This window comes from Pituophis catenifer, unplaced genomic scaffold (genome assembly GCF_029215685.1).
Source record: "Pituophis catenifer annectens isolate HBS135680 unplaced genomic scaffold, rPitCat1.0.hap2 SCAF_17, whole genome shotgun sequence".
NCBI lineage: Eukaryota > Metazoa > Chordata > Lepidosauria > Squamata > Colubridae > Pituophis > Pituophis catenifer.
The window spans coordinates 486,338-505,509 of record NW_027256897.1 but is presented as its reverse complement, the minus strand read 5'-3'; the positions used below and the strand labels follow the sequence as shown (position 1 = coordinate 505,509).

Genomic DNA, 19,172 nt, shown 5'->3' with positions numbered 1-19,172 from the left:
GGAGGAAGCTCGGCCGGGAGAATAGGAGGGGGGGGGACGTACATGAAGCCCTTCCGTGGTTTCAATTGGCTCCCCAAGTCCCCCCCCCAAGGCCGGCGGAGCTTCTTGCGGGCTCCTCTTCCTCGCTGCTTCCCTCCTGCGCGCCCAGGTGAGCCGGGCCGGGTCCAGGGGGCTGAATTAGCCCTTCCCGGGGATGCGGAACGGGAATCGGGGTTAGCGCCAGCCGGTCACGGCAAACGACAAGCCATGGTCCAGAGCAGGAGGTAACCTGGTTCGAGGGGGGCCGCGCGCAGCCGCACTGGGCCGGCGCTCGGGCAGCCTGCGCACCTGCTGCCGGTGTGGCAGGTGGGCGCGGCCTCAGGGCGGGCGGCGTCATTGGCCGCCCCGCCCCGCCCGCGCCCCGCTCGCCTCCGGTGCCGCAGCCCGGCAGGCGCCTCCTCTTGCGCGGCGCCGCTGCTCCCGCTCCTGCGATGCTCCCCCGAGGAGGCAGCCGCTGAAGGATGAGCGCCGCTGCCCGCCGCCGCCGCCGCCCCTGCCCGCTCCCGCCGCCGCTGCTGCTGCTGCTCTTGCCGCTGCTCCTGCCGCCGCCCGGCGCCTGGGGACTGCTGGCCACCTCCGGCGGTAAGCGCGCCCCGGCCCTTCCCGGGCTGCGGAGCATGGGCCAGGGAGCTCCCGTCCCCCCGTCCTTCCCTGCGGCCGAGGGTTGCGGTTCCCATCGCCTCCAGCCAGCCGAGGCCGGGGAGGCGAGCGCGGCGCCCCCGCAGGCTCTCCCCGCCATCTGGCTCCGGCCACCCCGCTCCTCTGTCCTGCCCGTTTCCTGGCTCTCCTCCCCTTGCAGGCTCGGCCCGGCATCCTGAGATGGGGAGGATGGGAACCACAGTCCAAAGCATGCCGCCCCCCGCGGGTTCTGCTTCCTGAACTTTTTGCCTTGGAACGGGGCTCCCCAGCTGTTGGGGTCCCTTTTCCTCCAACTCCTCCTTCCGTGTCAGTTGTTGCCCTTTTAGAGGCCTTTGGGGTTCCCTAGCCCCCTCCGGCCACCCTTTCCTGCCCCACTCCAGCCTTGCCTTTGATATTCCAGCGGCTGCCCCCTCCCCTCTTCAGAGGTGGTCAGCCAGCCAGGTGCCAGAGAGCTGCGCCCCCCCCTCTTCCCATGACATCATTTCTGAAAGCTCTTGGCAACTTTCGTCCTCCCCCCCCTCCCAATCTCTGGAGAGTTTGTGCTGGAAAATAATCCAGGGGGCTCCTCTGGAGGTTTGGCAGGGGCTGCCCATCACAGCCAGCTCCTGCGGCCTTGCCTGGGCTTCCCCTCTCTGCCCCCTGCCCCCAAGGGCTGAAAAGGGGGGTGTAGGTGGTTGTGTTTGTGTGTGTGTGTGTGGGGGGGTGGTTTGTAAAGGATGAGGTGGATGGCATGGGTGGGGGGGGATCCTCTCAAGGCACTTTGAGCGGCTGGTGGGTGACGCTTCTCTGACTCAGCCATCGCCCCTTCTCTCCCCCAGCAATGCTGTTGTTGGGGGGCTGGCAGAGTTGGGAAAAGCTGAGAGCAAAAGCTGAGCAAGCTTGGGGGTTACTCCACAAAGGTGACCCCCTCCCCTTCATCTTCCTCTGGGAGTTTTGGGATGGCTGCCCTCCGAGGGTCTCCCTGGCATGGGTGAGGCTGGGGGGCCCATCGGGCAGAGATGCTTTATGGGTGCCTTCGAATTTGGCCCTGGAGGAGCCTGGAGGCAAGTCAGCCAGTTCTTTCCTGTGCAGTCCATTGTCTGAAGCAGCCCTCCTTTTTAGACAGGAAACCGCTTTCCTCTCCGGCTGGTTTCCGTTTTAGCCAGCGCTTCCTTTCCGTCCACGAGGGGCTGTTTTGGGACCATCCGAAAGAGGGTCCTTGACTCCTTTCCCTGGGTGGAAAAATCAAGGCTGTTCCTCTTTGGCTCCTTCTTGTCTGACTTGGCCTTGACTCTTAGCCTCCTCAAGCCGTCTGGGGCGGTTGCAGCTTCCCCAAGATCCCTACAGTAGATCTCTAAGGGGTCTGCAGATGGTTTGGGCGGGGGGAGGCTTTGGCTGAGTGTTGGAGCAAAGTCACCCCTGGATAGGGGGGGAGGGGGCAGCGTGTTATATCACCTGAGCTTTGCAAGCAAGATCAAACAGCTTGAATGGATCGATCTGAAGACGTCTGGATGATGTTTAAAAATGGGGGGGGGGTGTCCTTTGGCACTGGGGGCTCGGCCCCATATAACGCTCTTTCTGGAGAAAGGGAGCCAGGCTTTCAAGGCAACCATCTCTCTTTTCTAGGCAATCACAACCAGCACGAAAATCCATGTAGGACAGGTGGCGATCTGGGTGGCAGCTTCCCACGGGGAACGTCGATATTTTTCCCAGCGAGTCTCAGAAATGACAGGCTGGCTTTGAATGACGGGTGTTTTTTTTCTGCAGGCAGCAGGCCGGAACGCCCCACCCCCACCACAGGGCACCTGCTGGCTGGCCTTTGCTAGGCAGATCTTGGGGCCTGTTTTCCCCCTCCCCCCCTTTACTTCTCCCTTGCACTGCTGGGTGCCGGAGGGGCCGAGAGAGGCCAAGTTTGGCCTTGGTGAAGTCTCGCTCTGAGCAGACGGTGCAAAGGCCAGACTCTGAATGGCCGCCCTGGAATAATCCTACGGCCGATTTGCAGATGTGCATGAAAACATCCCTCTGGACTCGGAATGGGGCAACTTTGCCAAGCCCATTCGCTATGGCCAATTTCCCATGGCCAGCTCATCCCTGGACAACTCACCCAGGGAGAAATCGCTGCGGGACAATTTAACAATTCTATTTAATTATTTAAAATACGTTTTTAAAATTTGCCATTCCCATTTCATTCTTTTGCACCCTTTCTTCAAGAATAGAATAGAATAGAATTTTTTTATTGGCCAAGTGAGATTGGACACACAAGGAATTTGTCTTGGTGCATACGCTCTCAGTGTACATAAAAGAAAAGATACGTTCATCATAAGGTATTCTATTATTAAATATTATTCTATTCCACCATTTCTTTGATATTAGTGTAACTCTTGTCCCACAGTGACTCGTCCTGTGGCGAGTTGGCTGTGGTGAGTTGGCCAAACCAATTGGAGTGGCAAGTTGTCCCATTCTGAGGGCTGAAAGATGTTTCCATGCACGCGGTGAATTGTCATAGGCCCTTCTGGACTGAGCATCCGGTTGCAGCTGAATCCTTGCACGTGTAAAAGGCTGTGAGAGAGAAAGGAAGAGACCCAGGAGGGGATGGAGGTTGTGTCATTGAGTTTCTTAGGGTCTCCGGAGTGCCCTGTGTGGGTGAGAGTCGATCACAGTGATGGGTGGGGTGGGGGTGGGGTGCCAGGAGACCTAGATTAGCCAGCAGGCTTGGGTGGCCTTCTTTCCCCCTCTGACCTTCAGGGGTGGGGAGAAGGAGTGAAGGCTGTGAGCCATGTGTAGGAGGCTTGTGAAGCTGCCAAGAGCACCAGTGGGGCAGCCTCCTCCACCCTAAAGCCCCCCAGTTATGGGAAATCATAATCCCCATAACCCGATGGCTCTCTCCATCTGCCTGACCCATAGCTGAGGGGTCCCACATGCCATCTAGGGCTGTGCAGAAACCTCTCTGTCCATTTGCGATGCGTCTCCCTCGTCCTCTGTGAGAAGGGAAAAGTTTTCCGGCACACAGAAAAAGGAGACAGATGTTTCCTTCTGTCTCTTGGCCCTTCCGTGTGTGCCGACAAACCTGCTTTTCTTGAAATCTTTTCTCTGGAGGTCAGAGGTCTGCAGGCTGGGAAACATTCCCGCACACGCTTGCCGGTGATTGACAGGATCCGCAGACAAGGGAGGTGTGTTGTTGTTTTTGAGGGACCGGGTGCCAGAGGCTGGCATTCTGCTCCAGGCCTTTTGTTGGGCTAAGAGCCCTTGGGCGGGACACGTTTCCAAAAACACGAGCAAAGCTGGCTGAAGCGGGTGTGGGAAAGGAAGGGACCACCGATGGGCTGCAGACGGAGCCAAGGTCAGCAAAGGGGGAAGTCCACTTTGGGACTCATCCTGAGCTGGAGCTGGTGGTGTTTTTCATGCTCTTTTTCTCACTCTGTCCATTACGGTAATTTTTGGCACATTTATCCAAATGCCGAACACTAAAACGAAGGGACGGTTGTGATTCCCAGGCCTGTTGCAGGACGAAGAGACCCAGATAATTCTCTGCCTTTTGGGAATCATGGCTGATCCAGCTCTCCCCCATCCTCTTCCTGGACGGAGGGGATTTTCGCCTGGCAAAGAAGCAACTGAGCTGGGAGGAGGCATCGGGCATGATGGCCTTGCTCTCTTCATCACATCCTGGTTTGTTGGTTGGGCATAAAACAGAGGAACGAGGTTCGGTCCCAAATGCCAGGGAGTTCACTTATTTTAAAAAGGGTTGTTGGCAAGGATTTCGGGGTCCCTGGAACTCCCCATGCAAAGGAATCCTAAATATGCAGAGAAGTTTCTTGCCAAAGTTTTTGTTGACTTTATTCTTTTGCACACGGATGCTGAAGACCAGGCAGTACGGAGGCCTTTCTCGCCCCCTCGGTAGTTACCGGATCTTCTGGAATAATCCTTTAAGCAGACTAAAAGAATTCTCCTCCCTTCCTGCCTCCTCCCCTCCCCCGCAAAGTCCCTGTCCCTGCTTCAGAAACCAGTTCTAATCTAGAGTGGAAATTCGGCTTGTATCCATCAGCATCCTCTTAGCTGCGTCTGGTCTTGGTTTCAAGGACAAAGCCGGGAATAGGGGCCCTTTTTAGGATGGGCTTGTGAGGCATTCAGACAACCAGTTTTAGGAAACAATGTAGGAAAATGTTCGGCATTTCCGCATTTGCAAAAGCGGTTCGCCAGGAGAAATTTCTGCTAGGAAATTCTTATACGCAAGCTACCCTTCCGGTGTATTTTTGCTCTTGTTTATACCCTCATTTTGAATTCCTGTGAATTCTGGTGCCCTTGCAGAGTTGGGCTCAGTTCTGCAGTTTTGAGCTCAGCTCCTGGCAAGGTGGCACCGGCACCCTTGCTGCGCCCCTTCTCACATGACCTTGTTGTGGTTGTTGATGTTGTGCCTTGGCACAAGTCCGTTTTTATTTCTGAGGCCTGGCACGCCTGGAGCTCAGCAGACGGTCCTCTCCCAGTCCTGCTGGCTGCCTCTTCCCCGCCCCCAGCAGCCCCGGGAGATGCTTAATTTGCTAAGGGAGACAGACCCGGCCGAGGCAGATGGTGGCGGGTGGCTGGAGCATCTGTGGAAGATGGGGAGAGGTCAAGTGATGGAGGGCGAAACCGGTTTTGCCCCCCTGTGACTCCCGCCAGCAGCAGAGCCTGGAGGCAGGGTGACCTGATCTTCTCAGTGGGAACAAATGGCGTGTCCAAGAAGGCAGAGGTCATGTGAGGTTGCCTATATCTCTGCTGATAGGCCTTGGCTTCTCAAGCTCTGCAAATGGTAGAAAACATCTGAATACACACAGCAGAATTTCCAGGAACTGTATGTCTCTAAACCCTTAAAAATGCAGCCTGGGGACCTTGGAAGGTTAGTTTGTGTTTCGTTTCCTTCCTTCCTTCCTTCCTTCCTTCCTTCCTTCCTTCCTTCCTTCCTTCCTTCCTTCCTTCCTCCTCTCTGCCTGGCAGAGAGGCCATCAATAATTCAGGGCTCTCGTGTTCCAGGGAGACATTTTGCCACGTTGGCAGCCAGCCTGAAAGCAGGAAACCTTCTGGTGGCCCAGCCCAGAGAACAGCAGGCATGAATGACCCAGAAGGAGAGGCTCCTGGAGAAGGAGGAGGATCCATCCTGGGTCAGATGGAGGGGCTCCTTTGCCCCTTGCAAAAGAGCCTGGAAAGACCCCGGGGACTTCCCCTGCAGTTTGACACTTCCCCCACCCACCGCAAAAAATAACATTTCATGTTTTATTTTTTTAGGTGCTTTTATCTCCTTGTTTCAAGGAGATAAAACCCCCTAAAATCATAACTGGGGGCAGGGAGAGAAATGGCGTAAAAGGAATTTAGCTCGATGTGCAAGCAATTATTTCAGTTTGCCTTCTTAAGACGATGGGAGCCACATTTTTGGCCAATGGGAAAACTCCCTCTGAGGGTGTATCTTTGCAGGGGGGAGGGGGAGAGCGGGTGCCAAAACCGGGGTAGGGTAAGAAGCCTCTGGCTGGCAAAGCCACCTGGCACAAAGCAGCAGAAATGACCCTGGGCAGCTCGGCCTCCTCCGAGGTGACCTGAGCTGCCTTATCTTTTGGAGGCAACCAGTGGCAGTTTGAGGTTCTGTCAAAAGACTTTCCGAGCACAAGGCGGCTTGTGCGAACGTGGCAAGCGGTAATTGGCACCGGAGAAACGTCCTGGGTGAATGAACGAACGAACGAACGAACGTGAAGGGCTTTTCGCTCCTTCCTTTCATCGCCAGGCTGTCCTGGGGTCGAGATGACCAAAAAGGAGTTTCTCTGGGCATCCACCTTGCCTCCTTTGTGATTCGTGGAGGGGGGGGGGGGGGAGGAGCTGCCCTGGGCAACTGTCTTGTTTGCTCAGCCTGGGGGACTGTCATGGTGGGGGGGGGGGGCATTGGGGGGAGGGGTTGGGCCACCTCAAAATAGCTCAACTTCAAAGGCTAAATTTTAAGTGCCCGCCATGTTTGCACAGAACGGAGGGTTGTCCCGTTCTTAGCGGGAAAGGGGTTTCATTTTGGATCCCTTTCCTCCCCACAAACGATATGCCCCCCTTCCAGGATGACTTCTGTCTGCTTCGCCTGCCAGTCATTTTATTACAGCCGTTTTTAATCAGTTGGCTCTGCCTCCATAGATGGTCTTTGTCACCTACAGGAAGTTCTCCAGAGACCTGCTGAGTTTTGGGGATCCCTCTTTGGTTGCTTCTCTCTCTGGGGTTTGAAGCAGGACGAGGCAAGGAGCGCTTGGCTGAGGACTTCCTGGCCCGCTTGGGACAAACACCTGGCAACCAGCCTTGCTGGACCGGGTCCCTGACTCTTTCAAGGCCTCAGCCTGGCCCAAGGCAGCACCGGCTCCTGGTGGACAGCTCCCCAAATTGGTTGGTTGGGTCCCTTTTAGAGTCAAGCTTCATCTTTCAGTCCGTGAAATGTCTTTGTGGGTCCATCCTAGGTGGGCAACGGAGTGCAAATGTGAAGGTTGGCTCGGGAAATCCTCCTCCTCCTCCTCTCCTCCTCCTCTTCTCCTCCTCCTCCTCTTCTTCTTCTCCTCCTCTTCGTCTTCTCCTCCTCCTCCTCTTCTCCTCCTCCTCCTCTTCTTCTTCTCCTCCTCTTCGTCTTCTCCTCCTCCTCCTCTTCTTCTCCTCCTCCTCTTCTTCTTCTCCTCCTCTTCGTCTTCTCCTCCTCCTCCTCTCCCATTTCTAAAATCAGGAGTTTCATTTCCTTCTTTGCAAGGCTCGGTCCCTCCCTGGCAGTGCCTGGGCTGATAAGAGGCGGGGTGGCCTCCGTGTGTGATCTTTGGGCCTCTTCCTTTTCGAGAGGGGACGCCTCCCTTTGCAGGAAAAGGAGTTCGGGGGTGTCCCTGGTGGTGGTAAGGCAGCTAAGTTTTTGCCCCTGAAGGTGGGAAGAACCCCCCACCCTTAGAAGGCTGGTGACCCACTGCCAGTGGCTGAAATAATCTCTGTTCAGTCACACCTTGTTTGTTTCCTTGTTTTGCCGTTTTTGCTTGATGTAGCCGAGAGTTTTGGTGCATTCTGCCTCTTGAAAGCTGATTTGAACAGCCAGGGCAGAAAGCCTAGCAAGAGGCTGTGGGTGCAGCTTCAGGGTTTCTGTGTTTGGCTGCTGCAGGCCAAGCTTTGCTGCTGCCAAGGCACTCCGGCTTCCCCGTCCTTGCTGGGCAGGAACTGGGCAGGGACCCGCCTTTCCTCCAAGGGCCAATGGAGCAAAGAGAAAAACAAAGCGCTTGGGTGACTCTCTTCGCCAACTTTGCCACTGCTTCCTTGACCAGAAACAGGTGATCTGAGATGGCAGGCAGGCAGGCAGGAGCATCCGGTTCTCCCGGCCCCCCTTTCCTGCTTCTCTTCCAAAGCCCAAACCTTCCCTCGGCTACTGTTTCTGTGTGGTTTGCCAAAGCCACGGGGGGCACTCTTTGGGCAGCCTCCCTGGGGCCATGGGGAGGGAGGGAGGGAGGGAGGCTCAGGTGAGTTGGCCCCATCACCAGACTCTTCCAAGGGACTTTTGGCATCTTGCTTGGCATCGGACGGGCAGCCAACGAGTTCCCTGGCTTTGGGCTTCTTAGAGGGCTGGATCTGTGTCTTGAGTAGCTCTCTCCCGTTTTGCTTCTCTGCTCCTGGGTTATCGCTTCGCTTTTGCTTACTTTCCGGGTGGGGACCGGTTATTTTGCACATTCCCCTCCCCTGCATGGAGAGAGAGGTTTGCATTGTGCCACCTGGTGGCTGAAGTTTCCAAATTGCAGACTGAGGTGACTGGAAAGAGTCCAGGCTGTGGGAGCCCGATTTGCACACTCCTGGAGGGTGGCAATGCCTTTGGGTGGTGGGGCTGCAGTCCCATGTGTCCCCTGTCCAAACAGGCGCTGGGAGGCCTCCGTGTGGGAAATAAGCAATCTTCTTCTTTTTGTAGCCCAGAGAAAGTTAATGAATTTGCAGGGAGGGAGCCCGGAGGGAGACCTCGCTTAGTGCAGGAGAGGCTTGGTCACACCCACAGCAGGGGTGAAATCCTGATAGGTTCTGGACAACCGATAGTGGAAATTTTGAGTAGTTGAGAGAACCGGCAAATGCCACCTCTGTCTGGCCCCAGAGTGGGGTGGGAATGGAGATTTTGCAGGATCCTTCCCTTACCAAGCCACGCCCACAGAACCGGTAGTAAAAAAATTGGATTTCACCACTGACCCACAGGTCATTTAGCCCCTTTGTGAGGCTCCTTGTGCTGGCTGTTTGGGGGTTGCCCATAAAGAAGGGCGTCCATCTAGATCTCTCGGCCGAGTTGGGCAGCCAAATGTCGTTCGTCTCGGAGTGAGCAAATGTCCTGCCTTTTGAACTGCAGAGTTGTGTCCTCGACACCTGGACTGCACCCTTCAGCGGCGGAAGGAATGTCCCCTGGGGTCACATGCCTGTGGCCCCTGCCTCCCTCAATTCGTAGAAGACAGAGAGAGAAGATGCGTGCCCAGGACAGCAGCGCCCAAAGGTAAGGGAAAGGGGAAGGGGAAGGGGAAGGGAGGGGCTCAGTCGGGATTCCCTATGCCCCTTCTGTGCCTGCACTTTTGCCTCCCTGGCAGGAGAGCAGTCTCCGGAGTACGCCCTTGTCGCATGGTGGGTGGGGGGCTTTATCTGAACTGCAGCAACTCCTCTGTAGACCCTGGTCCAGGAGAGTCCATGCAAGGGTTTCCTCAGCCTTTCCAGGGGTGGGCTCCAGATAGGAAGTCACACCTTGCCTGGAAGTCTTAGAGAGAAAAAAACTAAAATATGACCCAGTCGGATGTGCCAGAGTGTTCCCCGAGAAGGAAAGTTGGCGCCAAGGTGGCTCTTTTCAACTGAGGTTACAGTGAGCAGAGGGCTGGACTAAAGGACCTCTAAGCCCCCCCCCTCAGTGCTGTGGTTCTATAGACCGCAGGGCACGGAGAGTCCTCCCCTGCAGGCTGCCCGTGTTCTGCCTGCCCACCCTCGGGAGGCGAGGAATGGTGTGGGAAGGGAGAGAACAGGCAGCTGGCACAAGGGGGAAGCCGCTTCTGGCGTGACTTGGTGCCAAGCGGCTCCTTTGGCGGACAGATGGTGGGTTATGCAACAGCTCCCTTGCAAAGGGATTGTTTTCTCGGTGGCTTTGGGCCCCTCGATGAAGACCCCCCCTCTTAAAACTGGGAAGGTCTGAGGTTTCTCTGCATCTTCCCTGCTTGCTGAACTGTCCACTGAAATTGTAAGTGTTGTGATTTTTGCCTATTTTGCTGACTGCCCTTCCTGTGGGCCCCTCCCTCTCCAGGGCACAGCTCTCTCGTTCCCAGCCTAGAAGAAGAGATTGACTTGGTGTCCGATGTGCTCTCCAAGCAGGGGAGGGGGCCTCTGCCCCACGGCCAGGAAGGTACGGCTGCCCCAGGCCCAGGAGGCTCCCCCTGCCTGGCGTAGAGCAGGGGGGCATCATTAATTTTGTAAGGGGGTGTCTCTCCTTCCTCTTCCTCCTCTCTGTGTGCCAATCAGTTCTTCCTCACGCAGAGAGCCCGGCCCCCCCTGGCCCCAACTCCAGGAACGGAGCATCGAAGGCAGAGTCCTCGCAGAGTGGCCGGCGGGGATGGCCAGACACGTCGTCTCACCCCATCACAAAGCCGGTCCACAACCCCCCAGTGGAGTCGACCCGCATCTCTTCCAACGATGCCCTCGTCCTCGGTGAGCCTCCGCCCACCCCGAGAAAAGAATACGGGGGAGCAAGACCTCAAGATGCTAGTCCTCAGCTCTAAGATGGTTTGGGAAGGCTGCCTTGGGTAATCCCATATTAATAGCAGTCTATTTTAGGGTGGGGTGTGGTGGAGGTGTCTTTGACTGCTTTTCCCTCTCCAAGTCTCCCTTGTCCTCCCTTGCAGGCTTGATTGTCGTCTGCACAGCTGCCGGGGTGGCGGCTCTGGTGGTGGCAACAATCTGCTGGTGCAGGTAAGTCCTCTGGGGCTGCCCTGAGGCAGAACGGGGGGCAGAGGAGGGGGCAGAGGAGGGGGCAGAGGGGGGCAACTGACTTTCTTGAGGTGGCAGCCTTGAGATCCTCCCCGGACCCCTTCCATGCTGCCTCCAAATGGAACCTCCATGGCAGCAGCAGTGTATCAGAGGAAGGTGCTTGGGGGTCGGTAGGCTTTGGGGCAGCCCTGCCAGCTCTTGTGCTGCTTCCCTCATGGACGTCCTTCTCTCCCCACAGGCTGCAGAAGGAGATCCAGCTTGCCCAAAAAGCGGATTATCCAGCAAATAAGCTGCCCCAACCCCCCTCCTATGACAAGCTCTCTGTAAGTGCCCTGGACGCCCCTTGGCATGGCGTGCCGGGTGGGTGGTGGCCAGTTTCTTCGGCCAGCCCTGGCTCTTTGGAGTTGCTTTGTGCCAGGCTTCTCTGTGAGCCTCGCTCTGCCTGCTGGCCTCTGCTGGTGGCAGGGAGCTCTCTGTGCCCCAGCTGGGCCTGGCTCGTTGGCACCCAGGCCAGGGCCTTCTCTGGGTACGCAAGGTGCCAGCTGCTTCGGGGGCACCGTGTCGGTGATGCCTGTTCTGCTGGTATGACATTCTCTGCAGTGTGGGTGACCCCCCTTCTTCCTCTTTCCTTCCAGCCTGGTGATCAGAAGCTGGCACAGAGTGCCCAGATGTACCACTACCAGCACCAGAAGCAGCAGATGCTCTCCATGGAAAAGTGCGTCCTTTTGTTGCGGTGATGGGCTCCAAGCCCTTCCAGAGAGTTGGGTTCCTCTGCCCTCTTCCTGGTTTCCTCTTTGACCCACCTGTGAATTGGGCCCAGAAGCTGGGTGGGAGGCCAGGGGCTCCTTCGTGCAGGGCTGGCAAGAGCTGGCACCCCTGCCCGCTTCTGTCTCCGCTTAGTTGGGGCAGGAGGCTGCTTGTCAGCCGGGGGATTCTAAACAGGTTGGCAGTCAGGTAGGTTAGGAACCCCTGGATGAAACAAACCTCTGGCAGCCAGATGTGGAGGTCACCAGCTGGTAGGGATTTGGCAGCAGGGCCTCTGCCCATTCGCCCCTTTTATTCTTGGGGCACCCCCTGAATGAGCTCTGGCCTGACATGAGGAGCCCAGCAGGGCTGGGTGTCCAGGGATCTCACCGAAGGGGCTTCGGGTCAAGATGTTTGCAGTTCTGCCTCAGCTTTGGCCGGAAGTTTTGAAGCCAAAATCCCAGCTGGCTTGGCATGGGGTGGGCTCCTAAGGGGGCGGGTGAGGCAGGGCATCTCACGGCATTTGCCCCTCTCCCCCTGGAAATCCGTAGGCATAAGGAGGAAGCCAAAGCTCCCGAATCCGTCTCCTCGGACGAAGAGAACGAAGATGGAGACTTCACGGTCTACGAGTGCCCCGGCCTGGCCCCGGTAGGTGTCTCTCTAGGAGGGGAGGGGGCACAGGGCCTCCCCACCCCCACCCCGCTGCCTTGCCCTGTTTCTGAAGGAGGGGGCAGGGCAGAACTCTGGGTTTGATCCAGCTCTGGAGCAGGTCAGAGAGGCGGGAAGGGCAACGGCTTCCAGGGGGTTCATTTCCCTGCCATTGGGAGCCCGGTTGCCACAGGCGGTGGAGTGACTTGCAGGGCCCCCAGTGCAGCAGTGAAATCCAGCCGGTGCTATCCAGCTCGCGCAAACTGGTAGCGCCGGCGTCGGGAGGCTCCACCCACCCACCGGGATGTCATTATGTCCTGTTTTGATCCTCTGCGCATGCGCAGAAAAGGCGGGCACGAGCATAGCGAGCACGCATGCACGCTCCCGAACCGGTAGCGAAAGTAAGTGCATTTCACCACTGCCCCAGTGCCCAGAGCACCATGCTCCCTCCGCCCTGGGCTGGGCAGTGCCATTCCACTCCTCCAGGCAGTGAGTGGGTGACAGTTGCGTCTCTCTCGTTCTTCCTTGCTGGCCGCTGAAGACTGGAGAGATGGAAGTGAAAAACCCCCTTTTTGACGACTCCACTCTGCCCCCAAAGCTGCACCCTTGACCGGGAACTGTGGACTGTGTGCAAGACCTGCCCGAGGGCCGCCTGACCAACGGCTCTCCTCTGCCCTCCTCCGCAAATTCTTGGCTGAAATAAATCCGCCTTCGGGCAACTCGTTGCTTCTGCTCAGCTTCGCCTTCCCCCTGCACCGGCCCTTCTTCCGCCCGGCTCCCGTATGTCGGCGAAGAGGCTTCGTGGACTGTCTGGACTCGGGAGGGAAGAGAAGGGGGCCCGGAGGCCTGGCTTGCCCCCTCCTGCCCCCGCAATCTCTGCCAGCCTTGGGCATGGCAAGACCTGCCTTGCAAAAATCAGAGCGGGAGGGCTTCCCTTTTCTTTCCTTGTTTTGCAGCCCCCGAGGTTGAAATAATGGGGCTGGGGAGCCCTTGATGCTCGAGGCTTCTCCCTTTGGGAGGGAGTCTTCGGACAGGCCTTTCCCCGCCCGGCCAGCCTTGGGAAAGCGGTCCATGTGCCCATTTAACAGGTGGGAACCGGAGGCAGACTGAAGCTGGAAAAAGTGCGTCTCCCAGGCGTAGTAAGTCCTGATCCATTTCACACCGTTTTTAGCACTTTCTCAAAGGAACTGAATTCTGAGGCGGCGGAGGGTTTATCTGAAGGCTTTGTGGGCAGAATTTTAGTTCTCAGAATTTCAAGGGGAAGGGATGTTACGAAACAGCATTAAGGTCTGCGGAGTGACCTGCCCAGAGAGGAGGAGCCGGGGTGACCCCCGGAGCTTCTCCCATTGGAGCCCCAGGGCCAGGCAACCTTCACCCCGTAGCCCTCCCTGGCTGTGCCCACTGGTCTGCCAGTGTGGTGCCCCCTCCTCGCCCTGGCCTGGCGTGAAGGGAGGTGGCTTCTGTTCTGACTCATTGGGCATTTCCGAGCAATTCATAGCTGTCAGCCAGACTGATTGACCAAGAGCTGGGATGGCATTAAGCCAGGTTTTCTTTTTTTTTAAAATTACAACCAAATCTGGAATGTTGATTGATTTTCTTCATAGCAAATTCAGGTTTCCGAAGTATTTCTGAATTCCGTGATTAAATGGGATGGGCGTTGAGGGAAGAAGAATGCGATTGTTGGTCACCTGTGTGGCTTTCAGAAGACACGATGTTCCAAGCATTTGATCTCCCCCCTCCTAAGAATTGTGGGGAGGGGGGAGTGTTGGAGAGGGTGTGTTGTGTTAGACAGGCATCAAGGCTGATTCCTACCCCCATCTTCGCAAATCCAAAGATATTCATGAACCACCTGGGTAGCTGTAGCCTATTTCTCCTTGCCCCTGCTGTGAGGTCTAGAAACTTGATGGAAAACAAAACAAGGAAAACAAAGTTTCCTGCTCAGGTGCATAAGTGAAGTTTGGAAAAGGGGCCTTTGCATATGCAATTGGACTATGAGGTTGTGATGCAACTCACAAGCAACTTTTTGGAAGTTGGCACCTTGCGAGATGGGCTGAATTTGCAGGGCAGAGGGTGGCTATTTTATTTTATTTTGGAGAGGTTTGCCAAAAGGCTCAAGAAACCATGTTTGGGGTGCATTAGAGTTGCATCAGAACCCGTCATGTCCCCCCCCCTGCACCTCTATGAGTTTTTGCAAAAGTTGCCCCCCCACCTTCCCATCAGGGTCTCAAGAGGGTTTTCTTGGGCCTGAATTGAAAGGCCTGAAGCTGCAGCCAGAGGGGCCTCCATCTGCTGGGCCCCCTACCTGAATCAAGAAGTCTTTTGGGGGGTGGTGGTTAGGGGTTGCTCTGGCTGAGGGACCATCTTTTTAAGCAGAGAAGAAACCTCCTGTACTGCAGGACAGAGAGTATCAGGGCTGTTTCCAAAGCAGCTTTTGGGGAGGGCGGGGAAGACCCCTCTGCGTTCATCCTCCTGTTTTTGAGTTTGCACAGCACTTTTGCACTTATCCTGCTGAGAAGTTTACTCCTTACTTTTGTATTCTTTCCAAAGAGGAAGCTGCACACAAGGGAAAGAGACCCGAACCCGGAGTTTAAGCTCCTCTGATGCTTGGCCTGGGTCCGTTGCTAATACGGAGGGAGGGAGGGAGGGAAGGAGGGGAGAGTTTCTCCTTCAGCCCTGCTTCGGGTGGGGGGCTCTGTCGGTGCCCCCGGAGCTGCCAGTTCTTAGACTCCAGAAGCGATGGTGGGCTGGGGGAGGGGGGGAGGAGAGAATGCCACACAGGGATCATTTATTTTTTCTTTCTTGTTATTTTTGTTTCCAGACCTGTATGGACTGTGTTTAATAAATTTTATTAAATGACCAATTCTCAAGCTAGATCTTTGATGCTTCTTTGGTGCCCTTCAGTTTTAAATGAACTGTTTTCTTCCTGGATTTAGGGGTACTTCATAGTGACGTGTCTGTCCTCGCAGCCTCTATCCTTGGGGGCCCCGTGGCCATGTTGGTTTGATCCCCAAATTATTCTGGGTCTGAGAATATCTGGGAAGTAGTTAGAGAAATGCAGATAAGTCTCAATAACCCAAAGGGCTCCCAGCCTCCCTCCTGCGGAGCGTTTAACATTCTCTGGCAGGAGGTGAGAAGTACCAAGGGGCTTATCTAAAGGCAGACTTTTTGGGGAAGACACACAGGCTGATTCTCCAAGATGGCTCGGATCCCATCCAGGCCCGCAGGGGGGAGGCCAGCACTGTGGCCAGTGGTCACTCTGCCTCTCCTCCCCCATTACACCAGGCAAAGCGGCTACCTAGCCCAGCCCTCCCGCTTCGGAATGGGACAACTTGCTATAGCCAGCTCACTGTGGCCAAACTCACTCCAGCCAACTCACCGCTGGACAACTTCTCACGGCCAATTTGCCACAGGCCAACTCGCTGCAGAACATTGACCAATTCTATTTCCTTATTTAAAATAAATAAAAAAGTATTTTAATTTTTGCCATTCCCATTTCGTTCTGCCCCCTCCCCCTTTTGCATCCTTTGCTTAATGATTCTATCCCACCATTTCTTTGATATTAGTGTAACTCTTGTCCCGCAGTGAGTTTTCCTGTGGCGAGGTTGCTGTGCCGAGCTGTCCCACAACAAGCAAAATGTTTAATAGTAATAGTAACTACATAGTATTTATGTGGTTACTTACCAAGCACATCTAAATTATATGGAAATAGCCAAAATATCTTTGCAATCCCCAAGGCATGTCACAACTTTTGACAACTATTGTTTCTGAAAATGAAAGTTGAGAAATTGGACCCTCCCTAGACTCCTGCAGAGTTGGCCGTGGTGAGTTGGCTGTGGCAAATTGTCACAGGCCCCTCCTGCTTGCCCGCTGCTCGCCCACCCACGGGATGAAGGTGCCCAGAGGACGGGTGTCTCCCTGCTGGCTCCCGGGTGCTGTGACTGCTGCACCCACTGGCCCCCTGCTCAAGAGATCATCCCATTCTGTCTTTGGAAGTAAATTGCACTCTGCACGTATTTGGAGGGACATAATTTACTATTAAGGGGGATCTTTTCTTAAATAGGAAAAGAATATTCAAGCAATCCGATTAAACATTCAGGCAATTCAAGTTAGGATTGGAGCAATGCTCGGTGGTGATGAAAGAATTATTTTGACCCTGTAGAGGTTGAAAGATCCAAGAGGAAGGAAGGAAGGAAGGAAGATTTATAGCAGCGACACCATCCTTGGGTGTCAAGTTGTCCGCCAGAGGGGCTCACGAGCCTTTCTGGACCCCAGCCTCAAACCCTGAAGACTGATCTGCTCCTAAAGGTCCTTTTTTAAAGTGCTCATAGCAATTGCCCTGTTAAGCTTCCTTTCGGGATGATGGGAGTTTAGATGGTCATTTAAATTCCTCCCTTCTACTGAGGTAGCATATTGCATGGGGATTTTCTCCCTCCCCCCCCCACACATCCCATCCCTGCAAAGTAGGTCAGTATAAGATTAGGATTATCTGAGCACTTTTAGATTGGGGGTGGGGAATGGGAGGGAAAGTTGGGGAAATTAAAAATGGGTCTCTCGGGGGGCTTCCAACTTGGCACCGGGTTCAGTCCAGCGGTTTCAGTAGAATGAATGGGGATCAACTCCGTAGGGATCCAGTGGGACCGCTAGAGGGAGCTGATGGCCACACAAGGCTGGCACTGGATTGGCACTGTGCTGAGAAAGGGCCAGATTTCACCAGAGGCAGAATTAAAAGGATGTTAAGCGATGTTCACAGGAAGTGGGGAGCATTTGTGACTTGGAGGGCTGAGGGAGGACCGAGTTCCAGTCTGGGGCAGCGAGCGCTGTGGCCAGTGGTCACTCTGCCTCCCCTCTTCCATTAGGCCAGGCAAACTGGCTATCTAGCTCAGCCATCCTGCTTGGCCGCTGCTCGCCCACCACCGGGCAAAGGCTGAGGCCGAAGTCGAGGCACTCACTCCCCAAGGGTGCCCAGAGGACGGGTGTTTCTTTGCTGCCAACCTGGCGCTGTAACCATTGCACCCACTACCCCCTTGCTCAAGACAAGGAGGGGCACTGAGGTTTCTAGCTTCCTTTCCTGCCAGATTCACTTGGGTAAACAGGAAAGGGTTTAAAGTCAGGCTGATCTTCTGCTTCGCATCTTTTGCCTCTTTCTCTGCCCCTGGAATGGCTTCCGTCTCAGCTGCTGCCTCCCCGTGTGGCAATCCATGTGGGCTCAACTACAAATCCCATCATCCATCCCAGACTGGATGGTGCTGGGGGACGGACCTTGCTGGAGGAGCGGAGAAGAAGCTATGCTTGACGAGCCCTTGAGCAAAGAAGGAAGGAAAGGAAGTTGAAGGAAAGGGAACAAAAGAATTGAACCCTGGAATAAGAAGGGAGGGTAATTGTCTATCATCTATCATCTACCTGTCACCAATCTCATTATTTCTTTCTATCTATCTATCTATCTATCTATCTATCTATCTATCTATCTATCTATCTATCTCTTCTTATCTCTATCCATCTATCTATCTATCTATCTATCTATCTATCTATCTATCTATCTATCTATCTATCTATCTATCTGTCTATGTTGGGTCCCGTCAGTGCCAGAGATGGGCAGCTCTGGAGCAGGAGAGGAGCCACAGACGCTCTGGCTGCCCCAGGGACATTCCTGGCTTCAGCGGCAGATGCTGCTAGTAATCCCAGTACCAGCGCTTCAGGTCCGGGTAGAGCTTCTTCGGGGGCAAGCGGGGGTACTGCTGGCAGATGGAGCAGAACCGTTCCCGCCAGTCCTGGTGGAGTCTGACCGTGTAGTTCCGCTTCCAGGCAAAGAAGCTCCGGTAGTGACTTTCGTTCATGGTGGTCAAGAAAGTGGCCAGGTCCTTGGCTGAGCTGAAGTCGTCCACATGGATAAAGGCGTTGGCAGGGATGAACTGCTGGTAGTTGGCGCGGGAGGGGCCCAGGACGATGGGCACAGAGCCGGCGAGGAAGGCGTTCTTCCACAACTTCTCCGTGATGTAGTCCCGGTGGATGGAGTTCTCGAAGGCCAGGTAGAACCTGTACTTGGAGATGGTTGGCAGCAAACAGTCTGGGCACAGCGGCTTCCTGTTGGCCTTCCCGAAGACATCGATTCTGAGGTGCCTGGACAGGTTGCGGTACATCGCTGCCCTGGCTTGGGAGTCATGATAGTTGCTGATCACCCAGGACACTAAGCCGGTTTTCTCTGGGATCTCCACCACATCCAGCGAGTGAGGCACCAGCTCCCCATAGGGGAAGAAGAGGTCAGCGTCTCGCCTGTATGAGAGGACCCAGTTCCATTCCTTCCCCGTCCATCCCTCCAGGGCTTTGGTGTTGCTTGGAGACTCCAGGGAGACCCAAACCCACTTTTGCCCAGGGTGGGCCTTGGAAGGCAGAAGGTACCGTCTTTCATACTGGAGTTCCCAGTGATGGAACAGCACAACGTCCGCTTGGCTGAACAGGTGGCGGTTTGTGGTCAGTTGGCAGCCCGTGATGCCATAGAGCCTGGAGCAGACGTCACCGGTCAGGTCTGTGGCTGCCCCGAAGGGCCAGCTCCAGATCAGGAGGATCAAGGTACCGTTCTGCCTTGGAACCCTTGGAGGGTTATCGGACAGCTTGAAGAGAAGCGGGGCATTCCAGAACAGGACGATGCCAAGGAGAGACGCACCTGCCCAGAACTTTGCCACGGGGGCCATCAGGTGGGAAAGTGACCAGAAACACAGCTGCTGCTTTGTGTTAGGAGCTCGCTTGAGGAACTGCGGTTGCTCAGCCCTCTTCCTTCCTCAGTCCCAACAGTTCTCAGAGCTGCAAAGAAAGGCAGAAGAGGTAGGAGTGCTCAAAAGGATTGCAAAATATCCCCTATTGCACTAAAGGGGGTACGGAGCAGCTCGGAAGTCTCTTGTTCCGGCCCTTCTTCGACCTGAAGAGGCCGGGAATTTATGAATTCTTGGCCAGATGCAAAGAAAGTTGCTGAGATCGGAGTCTTGGGAGTTGCTAAAGTTGGAAGGGATGGATGAGACTGCAAAACCTTTTGGCTTTAGCAGTGCCACCACCATCTGCAGTGATGTTTCAGTGTTACTGCACACCAACTAGGTCACTGTGGGGTGTGCAGCCTGCTATGCCTTTGGAAAATACGGAGCATTGTGATGCATGTAATATTTCATAAACTGTATTTC

At 55.3% G+C, this 19,172-nt stretch overlaps 2 protein-coding genes across 2 annotated transcripts; one reads left to right on the top strand and one right to left on the bottom strand.

Moving 5' to 3' along the window:
• The first annotated feature begins 4,292 nt into the window (after positions 1-4,292).
• Positions 4,293-14,611, top strand: NPDC1 (neural proliferation, differentiation and control 1). The gene is made up of 10 exons (XM_070955889.1): positions 4,293-4,323; positions 6,891-7,112; positions 9,002-9,142; positions 9,932-10,030; positions 10,162-10,332; positions 10,527-10,593; positions 10,850-10,934; positions 11,247-11,326; positions 11,907-12,003; positions 12,545-14,611. The coding sequence occupies exons 1-10, from the start codon at positions 4,293-4,295 to the stop codon at positions 12,611-12,613; spliced, it is 1,062 nt and encodes a 353-aa protein (XP_070811990.1). The 3' UTR covers positions 12,614-14,611.
• Positions 14,612-17,623: 3,012 nt separating this feature from the next.
• FUT7 (fucosyltransferase 7) lies at positions 17,624-18,692 on the bottom strand. Its single transcript, XM_070955787.1, has one exon. The coding sequence runs from the start codon at positions 18,690-18,692 to the stop codon at positions 17,673-17,675; it is 1,020 nt and encodes a 339-aa protein (XP_070811888.1). The 3' UTR covers positions 17,624-17,672.
• Between the last annotated feature and the right edge of the window lie 480 nt (positions 18,693-19,172).